This window comes from Syngnathus scovelli, chromosome 1, assembly GCF_024217435.2.
Source record: "Syngnathus scovelli strain Florida chromosome 1, RoL_Ssco_1.2, whole genome shotgun sequence".
NCBI classification, from domain to species: Eukaryota; Metazoa; Chordata; class Actinopteri; order Syngnathiformes; family Syngnathidae; genus Syngnathus; species Syngnathus scovelli.
In genome coordinates, this window is record NC_090847.1 from 29,477,434 (window position 1) to 29,501,898 (window position 24,465).

General features: G+C 51.2%; 4 protein-coding genes and 1 long non-coding RNA gene across 14 annotated transcripts; 1 reads left to right on the forward strand and 4 right to left on the reverse strand.

Moving 5' to 3' along the window:
* Nucleotides 1-568: 568 nt before the first annotated feature.
* On the reverse strand, nt 569-4,782 carry rnf130 (ring finger protein 130). 3 transcript variants are annotated; one of them, XR_007483448.2, is made up of 10 exons: nt 4,323-4,517; nt 3,777-4,082; nt 3,483-3,674; nt 3,044-3,294; nt 2,891-2,962; nt 2,741-2,823; nt 2,492-2,588; nt 2,226-2,415; nt 1,665-2,075; nt 569-1,598 (listed from the first exon to the last, which is right to left on the reverse strand). XR_007483448.2 is itself a non-coding variant. In XM_049729249.2 (9 exons), the coding sequence occupies exons 2-9, from the start codon at nt 4,063-4,065 to the stop codon at nt 1,987-1,989; spliced, it is 1,263 nt and encodes a 420-aa protein (XP_049585206.1). In that variant the 5' UTR covers nt 4,066-4,082; nt 4,627-4,782; the 3' UTR covers nt 569-1,986. The 3 variants fall into 3 exon arrangements, 2 of the variants coding, with proteins under 2 accessions (XP_049585206.1, XP_049585089.1); XM_049729249.2 differs by lacking the exon at nt 4,323-4,517 and adding an exon at nt 4,627-4,782 and having other exon boundaries at nt 569-2,075; XM_049729132.2 differs by having other exon boundaries at nt 569-2,075.
* A 448-nt stretch (nt 4,783-5,230) lies between these two features.
* On the reverse strand, nt 5,231-6,244 carry LOC137840354 (uncharacterized). The gene is made up of 2 exons (XR_011086942.1): nt 6,129-6,244; nt 5,231-6,033 (listed from the first exon to the last, which is right to left on the reverse strand). It is a non-coding gene; the product is annotated as an uncharacterized lncRNA (long non-coding RNA).
* Nucleotides 6,245-6,419: 175 nt separating this feature from the next.
* Nucleotides 6,420-8,575, forward strand: si:ch211-132p1.2 (proteinase-activated receptor 4). The gene is made up of 2 exons (XM_049730532.2): nt 6,420-6,558; nt 7,053-8,575. The coding sequence occupies exons 1-2, from the start codon at nt 6,450-6,452 to the stop codon at nt 7,994-7,996; spliced, it is 1,053 nt and encodes a 350-aa protein (XP_049586489.1). The 5' UTR covers nt 6,420-6,449; the 3' UTR covers nt 7,997-8,575.
* Nucleotides 8,576-9,408: 833 nt separating this feature from the next.
* On the reverse strand, nt 9,409-13,642 carry LOC137840332 (NACHT, LRR and PYD domains-containing protein 3-like). 3 transcript variants are annotated; one of them, XM_068650857.1, is made up of 7 exons: nt 13,199-13,642; nt 12,867-13,137; nt 10,886-12,680; nt 10,642-10,812; nt 10,391-10,561; nt 10,161-10,334; nt 9,409-9,899 (listed from the first exon to the last, which is right to left on the reverse strand). In XM_068650857.1, the coding sequence occupies exons 2-7, from the start codon at nt 13,120-13,122 to the stop codon at nt 9,875-9,877; spliced, it is 2,592 nt and encodes an 863-aa protein (XP_068506958.1). In that variant the 5' UTR covers nt 13,123-13,137; nt 13,199-13,642; the 3' UTR covers nt 9,409-9,874. The 3 variants fall into 3 exon arrangements, with proteins under 3 accessions (XP_068506958.1, XP_068506948.1, XP_068506961.1); XM_068650847.1 differs by having other exon boundaries at nt 12,867-13,641; XM_068650860.1 differs by lacking the exon at nt 10,391-10,561 and having other exon boundaries at nt 12,867-13,638.
* A 655-nt stretch (nt 13,643-14,297) lies between these two features.
* LOC125970453 (NACHT, LRR and PYD domains-containing protein 3) lies at nt 14,298-23,806 on the reverse strand. 6 transcript variants are annotated; one of them, XM_049723127.1, is made up of 10 exons: nt 22,949-23,806; nt 20,515-20,785; nt 18,534-20,328; nt 18,290-18,460; nt 18,039-18,209; nt 17,788-17,958; nt 17,537-17,707; nt 17,310-17,480; nt 17,080-17,253; nt 14,298-16,798 (listed from the first exon to the last, which is right to left on the reverse strand). In XM_049723127.1, exons 2-10 carry the CDS (start codon nt 20,768-20,770, stop codon nt 16,744-16,746), a joined length of 3,135 nt encoding a protein of 1,044 aa, XP_049579084.1. In that variant the 5' UTR covers nt 20,771-20,785; nt 22,949-23,806; the 3' UTR covers nt 14,298-16,743. The 6 variants fall into 6 exon arrangements, with proteins under 6 accessions (XP_049579084.1, XP_068506928.1, XP_068506926.1 ...); XM_068650827.1 differs by lacking the exon at nt 22,949-23,806 and adding an exon at nt 22,784-22,938; XM_068650825.1 differs by lacking the exon at nt 22,949-23,806 and adding an exon at nt 22,748-22,938.
* Between the last annotated feature and the right edge of the window lie 659 nt (nt 23,807-24,465).

Consider the following 24,465-nt stretch of genomic DNA (forward strand, 5'->3'; position numbering starts at 1 on the left):
ACTTTGTTTTCTGGTTGCTCCCGTTGAGCTATATTATGGGAAGAACTTCAATACAACACGCGGTGCAAAACGTCAAATAGAACATTGATTGAGGCAAAGAACACTCACTTATTTTGAATACAAACTGATGATATAACATGACCAACCGCGATATTATATCTTTAGCAATATAAGAAATCTTTCCCATCCGTAATTTGTAAATTAAGTTTCAAAATAGTCACGAAACACATGAATGCCAAGTTTTGATGAACATCCATCCATTTTTTCTAAACAGTAACTGTCACGGAATAAATTAATGTAATTAATCTATTGATTAAAGTGGATAGGCATTTCAATGGAATTTTGATGAGTCATTTCTGTTGCCTAAATGAACTCAATGACTGCCGTCGTTATTTGTATTGAAGTGTATTTGAATGTAGCATTACTGCTCAAGGAAGCTCCAAGTAAAAAGATTTGAGTTGGAGTTTAGCGCCTGCGCTAACACGGGCTGGTGCTAAACATGCGCACGTGAGTTTTTTTGGCATGTTGCACTCATTGCTAAATAATTGCAAAATAGCAGGCGAGATGATGGATTGACAGGCGTCAACAGAGCAGCATTTTAATAGTGACACACAGCAAATGAACTACAGTACATTAATTCCATGTTTCAAACGCACGCACGCACGCACACGCACGCACACACACACACACAGTGTTTGAATCTTGGTTCGTCATTTTACAACAAACATTAACAGGTGATTGAAGTTGTTGTACAAGGATCACACTTGTTGCTTGGTTTCACGTTGCCGTGTGCGAACAACATTGTATATGTGTACGGAATTTCAACCACAGTTCAATACGTAGCGCCGACCCCGCCCACCATGGAACTAAACCAATCACACGCCTCCCAATGTGTCAATGATTTGAAATAGACTTAACGTGTTGAGTCACAAAATGAATTGGTTATCCTTATGACTAAATATGACAATCACGTGACTATTGGTTATTTGTACGCTTGGCTCACAATTGTAATAGTTTGTAGAATATACATTTTCTTACTGTAATGCTCTATTGATTGTATCAATTTGGGTTAATAAAAATGCTAATTATGAACCGGAGCGGTTTGTCGGAAGAGCAAAGCAGCTGGTGAGCAAGCACGGCCCATGCTGTTTTGAAGCCACTTTGACGTCGGCCTTCCCTTTATGATTTGCATTCCTTCTCTTGCTACGCTAACGCAAGCTAAACTCGGCCTTTCCCTTCTGCCTTTTGTGCGAAACTAGGCTAACGTTTAGCTCGAGGTGGTTACCGGTGACACGCGGGCTCGGCTTCTGTTTCTGGCCAATCGGCCAACTTGGAGTGGCAAAGACCTTAGCGACGTGACGGCTGGAGCACAAGGACGATGGGACTCGTTGGCAAGTGAGGGACTCTTGCTTTAAAAGCAATTGTTGGCGGCGGCAGCGGGAGAGAGGGCTGCACTCTTCCTGGGTCATGCGATTGTCTCTACAGAAGTTCTGCTTCTGGTCTCAGGATTGGTGTGGGTGGGTTTGCCTCAAAAAGCCAGTAGTTCTGGTTCTTTGGTTGTGATCCAGCTGCAGTCCGTTGACCAACATTCAGGCACTCTGGAATTGGAGGAATTGGCTTTTCTAAGAAGGAACAAACCATTGGAAGAACAATAGACGACCGACCCTCCACGCATCTTTTCCAGGATCCTTGAGAAGTACTCCAGATGGAACTTTTGTCGCCCCGTAAAGCGTCCCGGGAACCCGTAAATCTGGCCACAGCTTGGCTGAGCCTTCAGAAGGTTTTTCACGGAAGATTCAGGATCCGCTGCTCCGAAACCCGATGAGACCAGATCCAGAGTGATCCGCTTTGTCGACAACACTTTGGAGTCCTCGAGTTCAGTGTTCTTACACAGGTCAGAACGTTTGTGTTAATGTCTATGTGTGTGTGTGTGTGTGTGTGTGTGTGCGTGTGGTTGGAGGGGAGGGGTTGCCATGGTAACGGGCTTCAGGACTTGTCGTCGTAGAGGTCGAGAGGGGCCTGCAGGTCCGGCAGCTCTGTGCGAGGAGGAGGCGTTGACGTGAAGAAGTGACCGCCTGCGCACAAACAAAACATTTGCTTTCAAGATTCCCAGTTTGTGTTAGGCTTCACAAGAATCTGTCAAAAATAAAATAAAAAGACAAGAAAGGGAAAAAGCTTCTGAAAATTCAACCACACGCGCACACACACACACACACAAATCTTACTGGTGACGGCAATGGCGATGTCAGCGGGGGAAAGGGGCGGGGCCTCCGGGCGGGGCGGGCTGAGAGGCTCCAGGCTGACGGCGGGTCGGCCGCTCCGCCGGCTAGGCGGCGCCCTCGGGCCGGCGGACGCCTGAGCCCCACCGGGATGCTCCGCATTCAGGACCTCGCTGTCTGCGTACGGCACGCCACCCTGCACGTCAAAACACGGGCGCAACGTCAGAGCCGGCCGTTAAAACCTCGGGGACGTGACTCGGCACACGACTCACCGAAATGCCGAGAGCCTTGAGGATGTTGAGTTTGCACATGGGACACGTGCAGTGCTCGTTGAGCCACGGATCCACGCACGCCTTGTGGAACACGTGCCTGAATGACATTTCATCTCGTGATATTTCAGAGCCAGCCCAAAATCATCCACTTTTCATGGGTGTGTGTGTGTGTGTGTGTTAGATGTCCTACTTTGGAAGGTGCACACACAGGCATCATTCAAGCTCAGCCCCTTTTGTGCCTTGACTTACTTGCAGGGAAGGATGCGGACGACGTCGTTCAGCTGGTATGATTCGATACAAACTGCACAGTGGTTGAAGTCAGGATCCGTCTCCTACACACACACACACACACACACACGTCATTTCAAATCAAGCCAAAAAAACCCGCACACATCTTACTTTATCTCCTTTCTTCACCGTCCTGGTGCTTAACTTCCCGATGGCCTTCTTGGCCGCGTCGCCCAGACGACGCTGACGTCAGACAAAAAAAGAGACACGCTATCGTCACGTGTCTGCACACAGGCGCCCGCCCGCGCCCGCGCACACACGTACGTGGCCACGGTGCGGCGCGCCGCCGTATCGTATCTTCTGTATGAAGTAGAAGATGAGCCAAGCCGAGGAGATGATCATGAGGACGATGAAGGAGATGGAGACAAAGACCAGCGAGCCTCGGTTGATGTTCTTGGGGGGAATGCGCTGACCCACAAAGACCGTCACCACCACGCTCAGGTTCCTCTCCAGTTGGGCCAGGATGTCTTTGCCGTAACCTTCCGTGATCATCACCGCCACCGTGTCGCCCGTACCTGAAGGCGCCACAGCAGAACACCAGATGAGGCAACCGTGATTGTTGGGACAACACCCGGGGGGCTTTCTGGACCGGGACATTTGCACATGCCTCATCCATCCGCCACGACCTTTTACCTCAACCGGGAGCGGCAGGGCCAGAAAGCCTTGTCGCTCACGTTAGCACGGCGTGTCCACACACACTGACCTTCGTGGCCCATCTTGACAGTCTTGTTGGTGGAGTTGTTGTAGATGAGCACGGCGGAAGCATTGAAGGTGGCGGCCTTCAGAATTTTCTCCCGGAAGGTGCAGTTTCCTCTCTGCAGCAGCGCCACCCACTGGACGCCACGGGGCGGCGCCACAAAGCGCGTGTTGGGGTCACAGCCCTGACGATCCACCACTGGACACAGACGCGACGTGAGCAACGTCAGGAACCGACGGCGGTCTGCGCGTTTTCCCTCTGAATAGAGGCCAAAATCCAAATTTGCGGATGTCAAGTTACCTCCGTGGCGCGGCGCGGGCGTGACGACGAGCAGCGCGCGGGTGTCCACTTTGGGCGAGTTCTGGCCGTAGGTTCCGTCTTCGCTGCTCATGACGTGGACGGCGTGTCCTCGCGCGTCCATCACGCTGGCGTTGACCGTGGCGCTCACGTACTCCTCCGACGCCAACACGGCGGCGGCCGCGCGGTCCGGGCGACCCGCCCTGGCCCACCGGCTCTGGACGACGACCAGGACCATGACCAGCACCAGCACCGAGGGGACGCGCGGGCCAGTCGGGCTGAGGGACGTCATGCTGCCCTCATCCAAAACTGTCGGTGGGCAGAAAGAAGACATCCAACACCATTAAAAGGTTCCAGGTGCAACAATTCCAAGAATCGACAACCAATTGATATTCAAACAAGTATTTTCCAAACATGTTCTAGAGACCTTCCAAATCCTTGTAATTTCAGCCAATTTCTGACCTCTGCGAAAGCTGAATCTCTGGAAAAGAACTACCAACGCTTCTGCCAATTTTCTGCCAGTGCCACAGACCAAACCAGGGACCAAACCTGTTATCTTCTGAAATCTCCCCATTTCCTGTGCCCTTTCCACAGCCTTCATGTCCTCTAATCTCGCTCATTTCAATGTCTTGACGTCATCTCATCTCTGCGTGTCTTCTCAAGGGTGTCTCCTTCGAGGGATGTCAAGTGCAGGCCGGACAGATGACCTCTTCATCATCATCACCATCATCATCAACAACAACATGATGCTCACCTTCAGGCCTGCTGACGTATGTGTGTTTGCTTTGCGTGAGGAGCTAAAAAGACGTTTACCCTTAAACAAGTGGCATTTAGGGGGCCGTGCACGACTCACGTCTTTGTCGTGGCGCGCGCACGCAGACGCACAGGCGGTCTTCCTTGCTGGTCTCCCTCGAACCGCGTCCTGGGTGCTGAGGCTCCAGGTGGGGGACCTCGTTAACAGGAAACTCGCTCACTCGCTCGCTCACTCGTTGTTATTTTTGTTGCGCGGGCCTCCTCCAACCTTTTGGCCTTGTTTTGATTCCGCTAACGCTCGTGCGCTGCGGAAGCAACAACCAGCTCGGTCGTGACGCAGCGCGCATGCGCAGACGCTCGCACTGCCGTGTGCGCGCGCGCGCGCACGTCGTGTTTGTGTTTTGCTGCTGAGATGTTCTTCAATTATCGCGAGAACATCCCGTTCAGTCTTTTTTACCACTATAAAAACATGTTTTGCTTCGTTTGTTGGTGAGAGACTAACAGCTGGAATCGCATTGCTCAGAGTTACCTTTTGTTTTGAATAAATTTGACTTTTGTATGCAAATGGGAAATAAACATCTGATTCGAGACAGAAAGTACAGAGAGCGGGAAAGAGAGAGCGAGAGCGAGAGAGAAAATTTGACTTATTAGTCTTGTCGCGTTTTGTTCGAGACGTCCGTCGTTGAGCAAGGAAAATAAAGATGTGGAGCAACAGTTGGTTCTTTATTTGCAAAATCTTGGGTTGCTCAATGGCAGCCAGTACATGAAGCACCTACCTCAGCACACAGAAAGCTTTACTACTGTCCGGAATAGGCGGGAAATGAAAAGGCGGGAAATGAAAAGGCGGGAAGGGAAGGGGTAGCTAGGGGCAAGGCGGAGGGGCAAAAACATATCAACATAAGGTAAAGCCCTGCTCTGTTCTGTTCTGCTCTGTTATCACCTAGCTAATTGCTATCTATGTGTGATGGAAAGTTACAGGCCTGTGTCTATGTCACATTGCCGTTTCGCCCTCTTCAGACTATTTCCCGTATCAAAATTGTGGAAGAAGGGATGGAGAAAGAGAGAGCAAAATGCACATTGATACAGAAATGAAAAGAAACTTTTTTTCCTCTCACAAAGTGGAGCAGTTACGAAATGACCCAAAAAAAAACAACATATGACAATCAGATGATGATTTCGCAACCTGCTTCTTCCAAGCTACACAATGACAAAGTGTTCAGCTTCGAAACTGACACCAACCTCCTGGATCGTGCAAAGTACTCTGATTACACTTTTACTTGAATCCTCCTACATGTGAAGACAAGCTCCCGATGACCTCCAGCAGAAAGATGTCGGCAGTGCCGAGGTCATGTTATTTACACGCACGCACACGCATGCGCACGCACACACACTTTAGATTGACGTGTACATTTTTGGAATATTTGTACAGTCTTTGCAGTCAGGGACTTGAATGTGTCGCCAGAGCAACAGAAGCGCTGAAACCACCGACCGGAAGTGTTCTTCTTATCTGGACCAGACAGTGACGTGAAAACAGGAGATGAGACAAATACTTTCCACATGTGTGTGCGGGACCATTAGCCCACTACCCAGCATTCGTTGCACCTCTGACTGATGAGCACTCTCCAGATGACAAGGGAACCAAAAGAACTCCTCTCGTCAACAGGCGCCCATCTGGACCACGCCGGACTTCAGCCAGAACGAGACCGAGCAGCAACAAGAGAAGGGAGAAGGGAAGAAGAAAGAACAGGAAGATAAAGGAGAATGTTTTGACATTTGAGAACGGTGCCAAACAACAAATACGAACTCATTCGAGAGGGAACCAAGCGAAAAGAAGAAGGAGAGCGGCGAGAAGAAGATTTTCAAAAGAGACACATTTACGAGCAGGGAGAGCAGAAAAGAAAGAAGACTTGCTGAAGGGGAAGGATGACGTGGTTCGTGGCTCCGGTCTGGGTCTGGCTGCTATGGTCCGTCTTGGCCGCGTCGTCTTGGTCAACTCCCGGTCCTACTGAGGAGTGTTCCGTCATGTCCGTGCGTGAGTTGACTCTTCTTCCTGTTGGGCATCCATCCTTGTCTTGAAATTTGCTCACCCTCGACTCTCCGTCCGCACGCAACAGAGTTTAGCGAAAGGCAAGACATACGTTCTGGGAGTGTGCCGGTCCGTAAACCCCAGACGTGATCTGATTGAGACGCCTTTTGAACCGTGGAGGTCTCAACAAAAAGAGCACGCGTCGGGCGGGGCTTTGGTAGGTCGAAACGTTGACACGCATTCTGGTCTCTGCGGGTCCAAATCATGAGCGAGAAAGGTGCAGACAAGAATTCCCGTGTCTCCAGACAAACGTATGCGAAAAGATGAAGTGAGAGCGAGCAAAGTGGGATGGTTCGGTCAGAGCCATCCGAAAGATTGCGGCGAGATGAACAGAAGATCAGAATCGGAATGGCCTCTATCGTCGTGCGGCTGCTGAAGTTCTTTGGCTATCGACTGGGAATGTCCCGAAAAACGACAACGGCGAACTCTCCATTGCGCAGGTCTCCGGGCCTTCCGGCTGAAGTTGTCGTGCAACGTGACCACTCTGAACGAGAAGCAGCTGAAGGAGATTCAGGCCCCGACCACCATGTTGTACCTCCCGGCGCTGTACCTCCTGGCCTTGGCGCTGGGTCCCCCGGCCAACCTGCTGGCCCTTTGGATCCTGGCCTTCCGAGCCAAGCGTCTCCCGTCCACCGCGTTGCTCCTCAACCTGACAGCGGTGGACTCTCTGCTGCTGCTGGCGCTGCCTTTCCGGATCGCGTACCACTTCCGAGGGAGCCACTGGGACCTGGGCGAGGCCTTCTGCCGAACGGTCACGGCCATCCTCTACGGCAACATGTACGGCTCGGTGCTGTGCCTGGCGCTGGTGGCCCTGGACCGCTACGTGGCCTTGGTGCACCCGTTTGGCGCCAAGACCCTGCGCACCAGGCGGACGTCCCTGCAAATGACGGCTACGGTGGCGGCGGCCATGTTGCCCTTGCTGATGTCGCAGCAGACGTACACGCTGGACCAGCCCCAGATCACCACTTGCCACGACGCGCTGCCCCAACGGGAGCAGGAGAACTTCTTCCTGCCCTACTTTGCCACCCTCTTCACGCTGGGCTTCTTGCTGTCCTCCGTCGTCATCGTGTTCTGCCACTGCGGCGTGCTGCTGGTTTTCGTGGTCTGCGTCCTCCCCAGTAACGTCCTGCTGCTCCTCACCTACGCCGCCGACGGCGAGGACGTCTACGTGCCGTACATGCTCAGCTTGGCCGTCAGCACCTTCAGCAGCTGCGTGGACCCCTTCATCTTCTACTACGTGTCGGCCGACTTCAGGGACAAGGCCGAGCGTGCGCTCTGTTGCCAGGGCGACCGTCCGCCCCCGGCCCAGCCATCAAACAAAGTGTCCTCGTCCAGGGCCAAAGTCGCCCTGCTGTCTATCTCCACGCAAAAGGAACTCTGCTAGGACCTGAACGTCAGGGGACCGTGAAGCTCATACGCACGACAAAATGGAGGGCCTTCAGCAGCATCCACTCACCGTCACTCCGAGATGTCCAAAAGCCGAGATTGCCGAGGGCGGCGGCTTCACTCATGGCGGAGATGACTTCCAAGAAGGTTCAAACATGCGTTTACGTTCTTGTTTATTCTTTCTGGCCAGAAAGCAGGTTCTACATAGTCTGAGTCTATCCCTGAACTCCGAGATGAGATGGAAGGAGACTGAGTATTGGGTTCCGCCAAATCCGATCTGTTAAACTGGAGTTACGATGAAAAGTCATCGTCAATGGAGCCCCACGAGAGAGAGATGGTCTCTCTCTCTCTCTCTCTCCCCCTCTCCCTCTCCCTCTCTCCCTCTCCCTCTCGACGGGAGCGAGTGACTTGCAAATACTTCCCATGAGTACACAGAGCAGATCGCACGTGAGTGTGTTGTATTTGTGTTCTGTTATGTTTGTATAAAATGATAGGATTTGCACACATATAAACATGACAAAGTCTATGAAATAATGAGAGGATTTGCCCACATGAACATAAACATGAAAAGGTATATGAGATTTTGGCCTCGAGTAGGGAGTAAAGCACGCTGTACGCCAAAAGCAGCAGGCAGACAGAGACGGCTTCTTCCCCCAGGCTGTCAAGTGGCCCACACTTTTGTGGGGTTAAACTGCAGCTCCCCACTTGAAAGGCGCTTGGACAAAAGGATTTGAACTGGACTTCACTCAGTGATCATGACTGTTTTTTTTTTTCCCTTGTCTTTGGTTTATTTTCATCTTCAGCCAAACACAGCCAAACACAGCCAACACAGCCAACACAGGTGAAAACCCTTAAAATAAACACAAATAGATGGTCAAACTCTAAACCATAATCAAGCAATATAACCCAAAATCAAATACTTAGGTTTTAAATACTAAGTCAGGATGACTTAGCCAAACAGCTTTCAACCCTGGTAAGTACATACAAACATTTTTCCCGATTTCCTTTTTAGCTTTTACTTTTTAGAATACACCACATAATTTACCACAATTTCACTATAATGTTGAGCATAACCATAACCCATATCAATTTTACATATTAATTTCCTAAGCCACCCAGATGTGAGCTGTAGCCCCATATTCAAATGTCCAAAGGCTCACCGGCTCCTTCTTTTGTTTCGTTTTCCAAGCTTTCCGCTGCAGTCCTGCCCTTTGGAAATAATGCCTTGTCTAAGTCATGGCAGGTTACCGTGAGCTCCAACACTCTCCCTCTTAATTAACCCCACCTGGTGCTCTCAACAGCCTGCCTCCTTGGGTGTGGCTGAGACACACCCAAGGAGAGAGGGTGCGGCTTACAACTCGTCTCAACACAGGCTGTAGGGCTGATCAACTCACACCACCCACAGATCGATTGATTGTTCATTCTACACCTTGTATTTATATTTCGTGGCGCTTTAGTCATCAAAGTCAATTGAAGGCATGATGATACAATTATTATTTGCATCGACATTCACCATTGGTCAGCGTTTGGTGTCAGCAGGTCAAATGATGCCAGGAAGCGGAGGGTCAAGGGTCAAAGCCCGCCCGTGTGGGTGGGTGGGTGTTAGGAGAGTGACAGGAGCACACGTCTGTGTTGAAGTTCACGTCTTATTTGTGAAATGTGGAAATATCGATGCTTTTTCACCGCTCGGAGAATCAAGCAACTAACGTGAAGGACGGGCTTTGCCGTTTCCTTTTGGACAGCAGGCGTCCTCAGCCAAACGCTCCAGGGGAAAGGGATCCTTGGCGACCTTCTGCATGCATCCACATCCATCCATCCATCCATCTGTGCTCAGAATTCTTCCCAAGGATCCAAGGCTGGCGTCAATGACATCGAATCAAGACATCCAAAACATACGAAACCTGTAACCAAGCATTCAGCGTTTGAGGAAAAACACCAGGCATGCATTGAACACTTCATTCAGGCAATATGCCCCAAAACATTTGTCAGGTCAAAGTGCACATCATGAAGTTAGAATCAAAACATTTCCTTTGATTGATTTCCTGTGTGCTTCTCGACCTTATTCAATCCGATGTCAGCAAATCTGTTTTTGGAGCTAGGCGCGAGCGACTTTTTGGAAGCCATTTTCTTCAACGGCACCCTGGCAGACGTTTGGAACCTACCAATCGATCTTCAGACTGCAGCGAGGATCCTTTTGGACCTCCGCCAAGGCCAGCTTTCCTTCCTCTCCGATGATATTGCCTCCCAGGTCCAGCTCTTGGAGGTGGGAGGGGTTGGACCGGAGAGCCTTGGCCAGTGAGACGCATCCTCGCGTGCCAATCTCGCACCACACCAGCCTGAGAAGACAAGAGGGCGGCTGACACAGGCCCAAGGTTCTTGAGGAGAGCCTTACCTGAGAAGTCGCAAGGTGCACTGCGGCTTTGCCAGTCCGGCGGCGAGCGCCATCAGCCCGTCGTCACACAATTTGTTGAAGCTGAGATCCAGATGGCTCAGGGTGCGGGACGAGCTTAGAACGGAGGCCAGCGCCTCGCAGCTTTTCTTCCCCAGCCAGCAGCCCCTGAGCCTGAGAAGACAAGAGGGCGGCTGACACAGGCCCAAGATTCTTGGGCCGGCTGGCCTTCTGCCGCTCGAGGAGAGCCTTACCTGAGAACTTGCAAGGTGCACTGCGGCTTTGCCAGTCCGGCGGCAAGCGCCTCCAGCCCGTCGTCGTGCAAGTCGTTCCAGCTGAGATCCAGATGGCTCAGGGTGCGGGACGAGCTTAGAACGGAGGCCAGCGCCTCGCAGCTTTTCTTCCCCAGCCAGCAGCCCCTGAGCCTGAGAAGACAAGAGGGTTTGGGCTGCTGACATGTGCGCGGCCGGTTCAGCGTGCTGGCTCGACGGCACCTACACGGATTTTTGAGAAGCCATGACCACCGGCAGCAGCATCCGGAGCCCCTTCTCGGACGGAGCGTATTTCCGGAGGTCGAAGCAGCTCATGGCTTCGTCGGAAGCCCTCAAGAAGAAGACCAGGGCCGACCACATGGCCGGACGTAGGTCCCACGTGTACAATTTCCCCTTTTTTAGGTATTGTTGGATCTGCTCCAGCAGGGACTCGTCCTTCAGCTCGTTCAGGCAGTAGAACAAGTTGATGTTCTCCTCGGGAGAATTCCGCTCGATCTGTCGCTTGATCAAGCGGACCGTTTCTGCCTTGCTGTGTCTGTAGTTCTCGGGAACCTTCAGCAGCTCACCCAGGAGATCCTGGTTGCACTGCAAGGAGAGGCCCAGCAGGAAGCGGAGGAACAAGTCCAGGTTTCCCTCACTCTCAGAGGCTTTGCGGATGGCCGCCTTATGGACTCCAGCGAGCGGGTTCCGCTTCCAAACCAACCGCGTCCACCCGGAATCGTCCAGCACGTTCTTGTTGTCCTGGAACAGGCTCATCATCACGTAGAGAGCGGCCAGATATTCCTGGACGGTCAGGTGGATGAACTGAAACATCTTGCGTTGGTATTTCTTGAGCGGGGGTACCTCCTTGAAGACCACGGTGAAGACTCCCGAGTCTTTTGCGCCCTGCGGGTCATCCAAGCCGCTTTCCTGCAAGTCTTTCTCGTAGAAGATCTGTTGCTTTTTCATCAGGTGCTGAAAAGCCAGCTTGGCCAGCGCTTTGACGTACGCCGTGCTCTTCCGGCTGTCTCGCTCCTTGGACTTGTCCAGGTGATAGAGCAGGAACTCTGTGTACATCTCGGTCAGGGTTTTGGGCAGCTCCTTTCCGTGTTTCCGATGATCTCGGAGAACGGTTGCGGTGAGCCAGCAGAAGATGGGCAAGTGGCACATGATGAAAACGGTGCGGGACTTCTGGATGTGCTGGATGACGTCCTCCTCGGCGGGGAACCTCTTCCTGAAGTAGTCCAGCCTCTGGGAGTGGCTGAAGCCTTTCACCTCGGTTCTGCCGTCCACCAGGCGCGGCGGGATGTCGTGGGCCGCCTGGGGCCGCGTGGTGATCCAAACCCGGGCGCAGGGAAGCAGGTTCCCCTTGATGAGATGCGCCAGGAGCACCTCCACGGGGTAGGCTCCGGTCACGTCCGGGTCCACCTTGCGCTCGTCGCTCAGGTCCAGTTTGAGGCGGGACTCGTCCAGGCCGTCCAGGACAAACAAAATCTTGATCTCGCTGGACTGGTAGTGGCGGTTGGCCGACTCTTGCAGACTGACCAAGATGAGGTCCAGCATCTTGATGGCCTTGCTCTCCCAGACAAAGAGTCGGATGAGCTCCGCCAGCGAAAAGCTTCTGCCCTCCTCCAAGTTCAACTCGCGGAAGGCGAAGGGAAAGATGAAGTCCACGTCTGTGTTGGTTCCCCCGCTGGCCCAGTCCAGGACAAACTTGCGCACCAGGAAAGTCTTGCCGATGCCCGCGAAGCCCACGGTGAGCATCGTGCGAAGGGGCTCCTGGCTTTCGAAGATGTCGCACGGCTGGATGGACTCCTCCTCGGCCACGCCGCACATCTCCATCTGAAGGACCTCGTGCTGCTTGTCGGGGAGACCGGCGACGCCGCGGCTAATGTTGAGCTCGGTGTAGACGTTCTCCAGAGGCTCCTGCCGGCTGTGCCCCGTGTTGCCCTCGGGAACAGTGAGGTAGCTCTTCCGCAGGTTCTCTTGCAGCTCCCGCTTGAATTTGCCGATCTGCTTGTTATCCACTGAGGAGATGCTACCTGAGGGCGCAGAAGGAGATCCCGTGTCGTTAGGCCTGGCCGCAAGCGTGCCGCAGCCATGCTGCCGCCGCCGCCGCTCAAGGAGACAAGTGAAGGAGGCCAGAGCTGTTGCCATCATTTGTATCACCTGAGAGTTTTCAGGTAAGCCACCCCCCCTCCCCCCATCAGAAGCCACGTTCATCTTACCTGTGATTTTCGCCAGGTCGTTGCGCAGCTTCTGGGCCAGGTTGTTGTTGTTGTTGTTCTCCAGAATCTGGATGGTCTTCTCCCCCGCGTTCTTGCCGTGCTTGTTCATCAGCCGTGCAGTGATGTCAGTCCGGTCTGCGTTTTCCTTGACGCTCTCGGGCAGGTCCGTATAAAACTTGAACTTCTTGAAGTCCTCCCGCCCCAGGCCTTCCAGCGTTTTCAACAGCAGGTCCTTGATGTTCATATCCAGAGCCATCTTTCCCGCATGAACCTGAACGCAAAGGGATCACCTTGATTTTCTCGCACGAGAGACGGCCACAATAGCGTCCCACCTCCAAAGCCCAGAAGGTGGCGGTATTTCCGAGAAGACGGAGGCCAAAGTCTGCTCTTCTTACGACTCGTTCCTTTAAGAAGTAACTTCCCCCTTCCCCCCAAACTTCAATCGCAGTAAACAACTGACCATTTATCGAGAAAGCGACCGACTGAAAGCTGAATAACCGACAAGCGGAGCGAGTGAACCGTCTGAGCAATCGCCAAACAAGCCAACAAGTCGTTCAGACTCGCCGAGCGACTGGCCCGCTAGCTATCTAGCTAGCTGGCTGGCTGGCTGGCTAGCTGGCTGGCTGGCTGGCTGGCTGACTGACCGTCCAGCTCACGAAATAAGGTGACAACCAATGGTTCGAACAGCAAGGCTTTGCGGCTCCGCATGCACGCTCTCCTTCGCGTCGTCTCGTTTCACCGTGTGAGCGATTGGCTTCCGAACAAAAGTCCTTATCGCTGTGGCGTTCCAAAGGTCAGGGCGACGCCCTTTCTGTATAAAGATTGATAGATAGACACATAGTTTGTGGATCCCCAGGGGTAGTTCATTTGCCAGAGTTATCAATGAATCATGAACTACATCAGATAATCGAAACATCGGACGTGACCAAAAAGACAACAGGAACATAGACCTGCAGCTGATTTGAAGTATGCACTAACCCTGAGCAGTGTCAGGATATAGCTTTTCAAAAAGTACTAATCACTGGCGATGCGATTGGAATTTGGAGCTCGTCCTTAAGAAATATAGTTGTATCAGCAGCCAACTGACATATTATCATTTGTCCATTGTTCAAATGCAGACCTTCAGTTCTGGAATTTTTCACCCAAATGGACCACATTTCTGCCACCGTTATAAATCATACAGGGGAGCTTCCACACCCTTGTCTGATTCCTCGTCCTATCCTAAATCTTTCACACGTTCCCTGGCCTACTTAGTAGGTCAAAGCAGAGCATACTAATCATGTTCCCCAAATAAGTGTTTCTCAAATAAAAGTGTAACCCCTTTTTGTTTTTGACAGCGCTTACAGTAATTTCGATAATGGACCAGGTCTAAGTTCGGCTATATTTGTAGTGGTGATGGAAGAAGCAAAATAAATGACCACAGACCAAGGCTTGAGTTGAACTGCCGGCTTATTTTAGTAGAGAAAACAGTTGACATACAATTTACAAACAATAGACATACAATTTACATTTAAACTCAACGTTAGTTTCCCTTTCGGTTAAAACTTTTCAGTTGAAGGAATTTCAGTTTCAACCCAGGTTGTTTTATTAATTCTAGGGTTCAATCTGTTTAGCTACCTCACTTTGTGTTGTTTGAATAACATTCAGTACAGGTAAGTAACAGTGAATCTAATTTGAGTGCAGTTAAAGCCACTTTTGGATTCCCACCATTTCACTGATTTTGTTCAAACCAATCAATATTTCAATAACACCATTACATCATCATCATCATCACATAGATGGTTCACAAAATTAAAAGTGACAAAATGTACAAAACTCAAAACCGTTCAGCAAAAGACTGAACGACTTTCGATATCCAAATGTCTCTATATCCCTTCAGTTGGCTTCTCCTGATTTTCCTGAATAGTCAGTCAATCCTTTCCAAACCCACTTCGGTGTAGCAGTGGAACAAAATGGATAGATCCTACCAGGTTGGATGAACAACGTCCAGCAAGTGCTCTCCGCTCCTGCGCGAGAGACAATTCAAAGGCCCCTTTGGTGGCTCGCCATCTTGCGACTCGCACAAGAAATCAGCTTCGTTATTAGTGCACCTGTTTCTGAGCCAACTCTCGTGAATCAAGTCCCCCCCCCCGTTCGGCACTTAGTGCATCACCAAGGTGAAAAGAAGTTTGAAAACACAAAAAGAAGTCCATCAAATACATACAACTTTATATAATCCTGTTTCACGCTCTCTCTTCCCTTTAGTTTCGCGTACTTACTCCGTCCCGTATTTAGTGCAGCTTCGTCGTCATCCCAAAAAGAGCAGCGGGGAAAAAAAAAAATTAGTAGAGTTCGCATTTTTGGTCACATGGGTCTTTTCATTACGTCATCATGTCTCCTTCAAAATAAAAGTGAATGTTCACACGTTTATCATTTTAACAAATACAAAACATTAATAAAATAATGAATTTGTATTTTTTGTAAATAATTTACAAGCTTTTAATCGGCGTTGCTCTGTTTAGAAGACATTTACAATGCACTTTCTTTATGATGATGCTCCTATTTTATTTTTAAGGCTATGTTGACCTGGGTTACAAAAGCGTCATTCAACAGAGTCAAAGGCCTTGCAAACATCGAGGAAGAGTAGTATATAGCCGTCATCTTCCACGGGGTCACGAGACGTAGATAAGAGAAAAGTGTTAAATGAAACAGCCTGTAATGTTCCTTTAATGCTCCACAGGCCTCCGACGACTAAAACATCTATATTCAACCCAACAGCACCGTTCGACAGAGTCAAAGGCCTTGCAAACATCGAGGAAGAGTATATAGCCGTCATCTTCCACGGGATCACGAGACGTAGTCCATATTGAATCCAAAACGAGCCTAATGTTGTGAGGAATAACTCTTCCTTTGATAAAGCCGGACTCACAATGTCCGTTCTTCCCTCTTTGAGTCTGTTTGCGATTGCTCCGGAAGAAAACAAATTCGAGTCTGTATGCTGGGCCTTAAATCATCCAACGGTCTCTTTATCTTTTCCAGGCTTGGGTATCAAAGTAATTACTCCTTTCCTTCATTCTTGTCAATAATTGTTTTCGATCGATACAATCCCGTAAAGCTTCAAATCGTAATCGATGAATGGAAGGAGACTATTATTTCATGTTCTAATGGTAACATATGCACTTATATACACTTACTGATGCACAAACAATGTATGTATGTATGTATGTATAGATGGCTGTATGTTAAAAAAAAAACAAGTTTGCGGATTATCACATATCGCGGATGGTCGTGGAACCGATTATCCGCGATAAAAGAGGGATTACTGTATCTCACTTCTATTTGCCGTTGCCGCAAACAAGGTAAAAACCGACGTAAAATGTCCACGGTACATACATGAGGAAACTTCACGTCGCTGCAGTAAACACAAAATACGGCATAAAACGCTCAACAAGTGACATACAGGTGCACGCTCCATCGTAACATTATAATGAGAGGTCATAGTTCATTCTACAACTTGTATTTATATTTCGTGGCGGTAAAACAAGTCAATTGAAGGCATGATGATGATGCTATCATTATTATTTGCATCAACATACACCATTGGTCGGCGTTTGGTGTCAGCAGGTCAAATGATGCCAGGAAGCGGAGGGTCAAGGGTCAAGGCCCGCCCGTGTGTTGGAGAGTGACAGGAGCACACGTCTGTGTTGAAGTGCACGTCTTATTTGTGAAACGTGGAAATATCGATGCTTTTTCACCGCTCGGAGAATCAAGCAACTAACGTGAAGGACGGGCTTTGCCGTTTCCTTTTGGACAGCAGGCGTCCTCAGCCAAACGCTCCAGGGGAAAGGGATCCTTGCCGAGCTTCTGCATGCATCCACATCCATCCATCCGTTCGTGCTCAGAACCCTCCCCAAGGATCCAAGAATGGCGTCAATGGCAACGCATCAGGCAGCCTAGACAAAACATACGAGAGCTATAACCAAGCATTCAGCGTTTGAGGAAAAACACCAGGCATGCATTGAACACTTCATTCAGGCAATATGCTCCAAAACATTTGTCAGGTCAAAGTGCACATCATGAAGTTAGAATCAAAACATTTCCTTTGATTGATTTCATGTGTGCTTCTCTACCTTATTCAATCTGATGTCAGCAAATCTGTTTTTGGAGCTAGGCGCGAGCGACTTTTTGGAAGCCATTTTCTTCAACGGCACCCTGGAAGATGTTTGGAACCTACCACTCGATCGTCAGACTGCAGCGAGAATCCATTTGGACCTCCTCCAAGGCCCGCATTCCTTTCTCATCGATGGGATTGGTCCAGAGGTTCAGCTGTTGGGGCTGGGAGGGGTTGGACCGGAGAGCCTTGGCCAGTGAGACGCATCCTCGCGTGCCAATCCCGCACCTCACCAGCCTGAGAAGACAAGAGGGCGGCTGACACAAGCCCAAGGTTCTCGAGGAGAGCCTTACCTGAGAACTTGCAATGTGCACTGCGGCTTTGCCAGTCCGGCGGCGAGCGCCTCCAGCCCGTCGTCGTGCAAGTCGTTCCAGCTGAGATCCAGATGGCTCAGGTTGCAGGGTGAGCTTAGAACGGAGGCCAGCGCCTCGCCGCTTTTCTTGGTCAGCTTGCAGCGCACGAGCCTGAGAAGACAAGAGGGCGGCTGACACAAGCCCAAGGTTCTCGAGAAGAGCCTTACCTGAGAACTTGCAATGTGCACTGCGGCTTTGCCAGTCCGGCGGCGAGCGCCTCCAGCCCGTCGTCATGCAAGTCGTTCCAGCTGAGAGCCAGATGGCTCAGGGTGCGGGACGAGCTTAGAACGGAGGCCAGCGCCTCGCAGCTTTTCTTGCTCAGCTTGCAGCGCACGAGCCTGAGAAGACAAGAGGGCGGCTGACACAAGCCCAAGGTTCTTGGGCCGGCTGGCCTTCTGCCGCTCGAGGAGAGCCTTACCCGAGAACTTGCAAGGTGCACTGCGGCTTTGCCAGTCCGGCGGCGAGCGCCTCCAGCCCGTCGTCGTGCAAGTTGTTCCAGGTGAGATCCAGATGGCTCAGGGTGCGGGACGAGCTTAGAACGGAGGCCAGCGCCTCGCAGCTTTTCTCCCTCAGGCCGCAGTATTCGAGCCTGAGAAGACAAGAGGGCGGCTGACACAAGCCCAAGGTTCTTGGGCCGGCTGGCCTTCTGCCGCTCGAGGAGAGCCTTACCTGAGAACTTGCAAGGTGCACTGCGGCTTTGCCAGTACGGCGGCGAGCGCCTCCAGCCCGTCGTCGTGCAAGTCGTTCAAGCTGAGATCCAGATGGCTCAGGGTGCGGGACGAGCTTAGAACGGAGGCCAGCGCCTCGCAGCTTTTCTTGCTCAGCTGGCATTTCTGGAGCCTGAGAAGACAAGAGGGCGGCTGACACAAGCCCAAGGTTCTTGGGCCGGCTGGCCTTCTGCCGCTCGAGGAGAGCCTTACCTGAGAACTCGCAAGGTGCACTGCGGCTTTGCCAGTCCGGCGGCGAGCGCCTCCAGCCCGTTGTCGCGCAAGTAGTTCCGGCTGAGATCCAGATGGCTCAGGGTGCGGGACGAGCTTAGAACGGAGGCCAGCGCCTCGCAGCTTTTCTTCCTCAGCCGGCAGCGCACGAGCCTGAGAAGACAAGAGGGTTTGGGCTGCTGACATGTGCGCGGCCGGTTCAGCGTGCTGGCTCGACGGCACCTACACGGATTTTTGAGAAGCCTTGACCACCGGCAGCAGCATCCGGAGCCCCTTCTCGGACGGAGCGTATTTCCGGAGTTTGAAGCAGCTCATGGCTTCGTCGGAAGCCTGCAAGAAGAAGACCAGGGCCGACCACATGGCCGGAGGTAGGTCCTCCGTGGACAATTCCCCCCCTTTTAGGTATTGTTGGATCTGCTCCAGCAGGGACTCGTCCTTCAGCTCGTTCAGGCAGTAGAACAAGTTGATGTTCTCCTCGGGAGAATTCCGCTCGATCCGTCGCTTGATCAAGCGGACCGTTTCTGCCTTGCTGTGTCTGTAGTTCTCGGGAACCTTCAGCAGCTCACCCAGGAGATCCTGGTTGCACTGCAAGGAGAGGCCCAGCAGGAAGCGGAGGAACAAGTCCAGGTTTCCCTCACTCTCAGAGGCTTTGCGGATGGCCGCCTTATGGACTCCAGCGAGCGACTTCGACTTCCAAAGCAACCGCGTCCACCCGGAATCGTCCAGCACGTTCTTGTTGTCCTGGAACAGGCTCATCATCACGTAGAGAGCGGCCAGATATTCCTGGACGGTCAGGTGGATGAACTGAAACATCTTGCGTTGGTATTTCTTGAGCGGGGGTACCTCCTTGAAGACCACGGTGAAGACTCCCGAGTCTTTGGCGCCCTGCGGGTCATCCAAGCCGCTTTCCCGCAAGTCTTTCTCGTAGAAGATCTGTTGCTTTTTCATCAGGTGCTGAAAAGCCAGCTTGGCCAGCGCTTTGACGTACGCCGTGCTCTTCCGGCTGTCTCGCTCCTTGGACTTGTCCAGGTGATAGAGCAGGAACTCTGTGTACATCTCGGTCAGGGTTTTGGGCAGCTCCTTTCTGGCATCCCGACAGTCTTGGAGAACGGTGGCGGTGAGCCAGCAGAAGATGGGCAAGTGGCACATGATGAAAACGGTGCGGGACTTTTGGATGTGCTTGATGACGTCCTCCTCGGCGGGAAACTTCTTCCTGAAGTAGTCCAGCCTCTGGGAGCCGCTGAAGCCTTTCACCTCGGTTCTGCCGTCCACCAGGCGCGGCGGGATGTCGTGGGCCGCCTGGGGCCGCGTGGTGATCCAAACCCGGGCGCAGGGAAGCAGGTTCCCCTTGATGAGATGCGCCAGGAGCACCTCCACGGGGTAGGCTCCGGTCACGTCCGGGTCCACCTTGCGCTCGTCGCTCAGGTCCAGTTTGAGGCGGGACTCGTCCAGGCCGTCCAGGACAAACAAAATCTTGATCTCGCTGGACTGGTAGTGGCGGTTGGCCGACTCTTGCAGACTGACCAAGATGAGGTCCAGCATCTTGATGGCCTTGCTCTCCCAGACAAAGAGTCGGATGAGCTCCGCCAGCGAAAAGCTTCTGCCCTCCTCCAAGTTCAACTTGCGGAAGGCGAAGGGAAAGATGAAGTCCACGTCTGTGTTGGTTCCCCCGCTGGCCCAGTCCAGGACAAACTTGCGCACCAGGAAAGTCTTGCCGATGCCCGCGAAGCCCACGGTGAGCATCGTGCGAAGGGGCTCCTGGCTTTCGAAGATGTCGCACGGCTGGATGGACTCCTCCTCGGCCACGCCGCACATCTCCATCTGAAGGACCTCGTGCTGCTTGTCGGGGAGACCGGCGACGCCGCGGCTAATGTTGAGCTCGGTGTAGACGTTCTCCAGAGGCTCCTGCCGGCTGTGCCCCGTGTTGCCCTCGGGAACAGTGAGGTAGCTCTTCCGCAGGTTCTCTTGCAGCTCCCGCTTGAATTTGCCGATCTGCTTGTTATCCACTGAGGAGATGCTACCTGAGGGCGCAGAAGGAGATCCCGTGTCGTTAGGCCTGGCCGCAAGCGTGCCGCAGCCATGCTGCCGCCGCCGCCGCTCAAGGAGACAAGTGAAGGAGGCCAGAGCTGTTGCCATCATTTGTATCACCTGAGAGTTTTCAGGTAAGCCACCCCCCCTCCCCCCATCAGAAGCCACGTTCATCTTACCTGTGATTTTCGCCAGGTCGTTGCGCAGCTTCTGGGCCAGGTTGTTGTTGTTGTTGTTCTCCAGAATCTGGATGGTCTTCTCCCCCGCGTTCTTGCCGTGCTTGTTCATCAGCCGTGCAGTGATGTCAGTCCGGTCTGCGTTTTCCTTGACGCTCTCGGGCAGGTCCGTATAAAACTTGAACTTCTTGAAGTCCTCCTGCCTCAGGTCTTCCAGCGTTTTCAACAGCAGGTCCTTGATGTTCATATCCAGAGCCATCTTTCCCGCATCAACCTGAACGCAAAGGGATGACTGTAAGCCAGGGGTCACCAACCTTTCTTAAACCAAGAGCTACTTCCTGGGTACTGATTAAGGCAAAGAGCTACCAGTTTGACACACACTTCTGAAATAGCCAATTTGCTCAATTTGGCTTTCACTGTGTTATTATTGTCATTTCCAGTTCACATGTGTGATTTTAACAAGAAAAGCAAAAATACAGTCAAACCTTGGTTTTTGACCACAATCCGTTCCAGAAGGCGGTTCGAGAAGCGAATCGGTCGAATTCCGAATCTACTTTTCCCATTACAAATAATGGAAAAAATGTTATCCGTTTCAAGACAAACCCACCCCCGCCTTTTTTAAGCATTATTTCATTTGCGCATATTTGTCCGATCGCGCAACTTCAGCGCACCGCCGAACGCGCAACCGTAGCGCGTCGCCCACCGCGCAACTGCACCGCGCTGGTCGCATTATTGTGACAGAGCCGTCGCTAAAATTTAGAAAATATCTTTAAAGTCCTTATGTACTTTCCAAAATTTAAGTGGACCTAAGTGCGCAGGGAGCTTAATTTTGTCCGATCGCGCAACTGCAGCGCACCGCCGAACGCGCAACAGTCGCAAGTCGCCAACCGCGCAACTGCACCGCGCTGGTCGCATTATTGTGACAGATCCGTCGCTAAAATTTAGAAAATATTTTTAAAGTCCTGATGTACTTTCCAAAATTTAAGTGGACCTCAGTGCGCAGGGAGCTTAATTTCGTCCGATCGCGCAACAGCAGCGCGCTGGGCGCTCACTGTCGCATTGCTTTAAGAGCGTCTTTGTGTTTTAGGATGGCTGCTCCCACTTGCTTTCTTTGGAGGCATGATTAGGGGTTAATACAATCCTCAAAGTAACGAAAATACAATAACAACGGAGTCAGTCGGCATTCGGGCCGTGCGGTCGGGTTTTCTCGGGTCCTCCCGGCTCCTCTCGCGAGGTTCGACCTCCGAATTTTGTTCGACAACCGAAGCAAAAAAATCTCGAATTTTTTGTTCGAATTCCGATTTGTTCGAGAACCGGGACGTTCTAAAACCGAGGTTTGACTTTAAAATAAATAGATGCAGCTCACTGACAAGTGCAGCTATTTGAGCTAATTTTAGAACAGTCCTGCGGGCGACTCATGCGGTCCTCACGGGCGACCTGGTGCCCGCGGGCACCGTGTTGGTGACCCCTGCTGTAAGCAGTCGGAAAATAGCCTTGAGCTGACAAGACCACGCTCCCCCAGCCCTCCTCCCGTGCGAGTCCACGGCGGCAGCCGTGCAGATCCCGCCCTCCCAAGATCTCGTGGACGTCGACGAGCTGAGGGCACGCAAAAATGGATCTTGCGTTTGATCAATTGGAAAGAGTCTTTGCGGTGCAATTATCCTAAGCCGGTTGGTTGGCAAAGGAGACAAGAGTTTACTGGGAGCGTCGCTTCCTTTTACATCACAGCCATACCGTAGAACTGGTCGAACAGGCGAGACAAGCGAAACTATTCGGTCAGGGCGACCAGACGTCCCTTTTTCCCAGACATGCGTGTCCTACTTTTGAGACCTAAAAACATTGTCGGGGGCATTTTCAAAATGGTCCGGGATTTTGTTGGAGTGCCTCAACCATAATTCATGTACATTCCATTCCATTTCACTTTGCTACAAAGTAGGCTGGCCTGGCCAGTCTACAGCGAGTGTTTCCAAACAACGCCGAAACTAAAACGCACGCTCGCGGAAGAGTTGAATACAAAATTCCCGTGCTTTAGCCAGGGTCGCAAGGAAGTATGTGAGTGAATAAATACATATCCGTCCATCCATTTTCTATACTGCTTGTCCCCACGGGGGACGCGGGCGTGCGTGCGTGCGTGCGTGCTGGAGCCCAGCAGTCATCGGGCAGCAGGCGGGGGAATAAGTAAGTCAATTCATAAAAAAATACGAACAAATAAAGACATAAACGCCAAAATACTCACAAATGTCAGTGCATATAAGTTTTTGTCATTGTACACCTGTTTTGTTCGGCCGATGAATGCTACTGCTATCCAAACACCATGTCGTTTGTGTCATCATACACTCATGAACAAAAAACAGGTCTATCTAGTCACCCTAGTAGGTTTACAAAACATACACATCAAATACAAAAGTCAACCATCCATCCATCCATCCATACATACCACTTTGGCCTGCAAGTGATCAAGCGGGGTACTTAAGTTTTTCGCGCGGTAACTCGTACGAGGTCAGGCTGATTTCTATCTATCACGCTGATTGACATCCCATACCGATTCTTCAGGGCGTGCCCTCGAAGTTAAACTTACTTTTGCTTTTGTCTTGCAACGTCATATAATTAATTACCAACAGGGCCGGTTTTTTGCTATGGGTAATATGGGCGCAATCCGCGTGGGGGCGCACGAGCGCTCTCAAGAAAACAAAACAAAAAACATCGCCAGTTTTCTTGCTCATTCGGTCAGTTCGTTCCGTGATGGGTGCCGTGACACATAAACGCGGCAAGGCGTCCGTCCCTCCCCTGTCTTGCCCGCGCAATTCGAGTTTCTGTGCGACCGTACGAGATCCTTTGCAAACGAACCGTTTGGAAAAAGGAAACGTTCCCCAGTGTGGGAACATTTTGAGCTCATTTCCCCAAATAACTTTTAGTGTCTTGATAGACATTGAAGGTGTTTACTTACAGATTGAAACACAATATTCCACCTCCTTCAATGTTACACGTGAATGCACTTACAGAAAGACATTTGATTCGTTTGGATCAGGCCACATGAAGCAAAATATCAAAGTGAATGTCATTCTCATGACTGGAATAAATGACTCCTTTAGACCAGCAGGGGGGGGTTTGTGTGCACTCGAGAAACGGACCTATCTACAAACCGTTTGGTGGGAAAGCCTCAAACCCCAAGGAAGCCTCATGTGCCCATCACTGCCGGATAGCAATTGCATTTATTGGACTGAATAACACAAAGCAACATATGTACAATCACAAAAACATGATGTATTTTGTATCACTTCACTGGTTCTCCAGGGGATCCCGAAGGTATCTGTCAATCTATCAATTGGGCGGGCCTATCTCAGAAGACAGCTCCCACCCTGGATCTGTCCTGTTTGACCTCGGGGAGGCGCTACAGGAACATCAGGACAAGGGCAAACAGACTTCAAAAACAGGCACTAATCTTGACCTCTATTCTTATTCTTCTACGTGCAATCTATTTCTACTGTTTATATATATATATATATATATATATATATATATATATATATATATATATATATATATATATATATATATATATATATATATGCATGCGTTGTTTGGGCAGCTTTTATCTCGTTGTACTATGTATAATGACAATGAAGAGCATTCTGATTCTGTACAGAAAACTCTGGATATGAGGAGCAAGCTGGTGCTGCTGAGGGCACTGGATGACCTGAAGCAGGCCAAGTTTGAGGAGTTCAAATACCTCATGGACATGCCGGAGCGCATCAGTTAGAACGCAGACCCGACTCACGTCGCCAAAACGCTTGGCGCTGCTCGTCTCGCCGGCTTTGGCCACGTCAAGCGCTCGGGCTAATGATGGTTGGCTCCAAGCCCGTTCCTGCGTGGGAAGGTCAAAACTTGTCGTCTTGAGAAAGACATAAGGAGAGAGAACAAGAGAAAGAGAAAAGGGAGAGAGAGAGAGAAAGA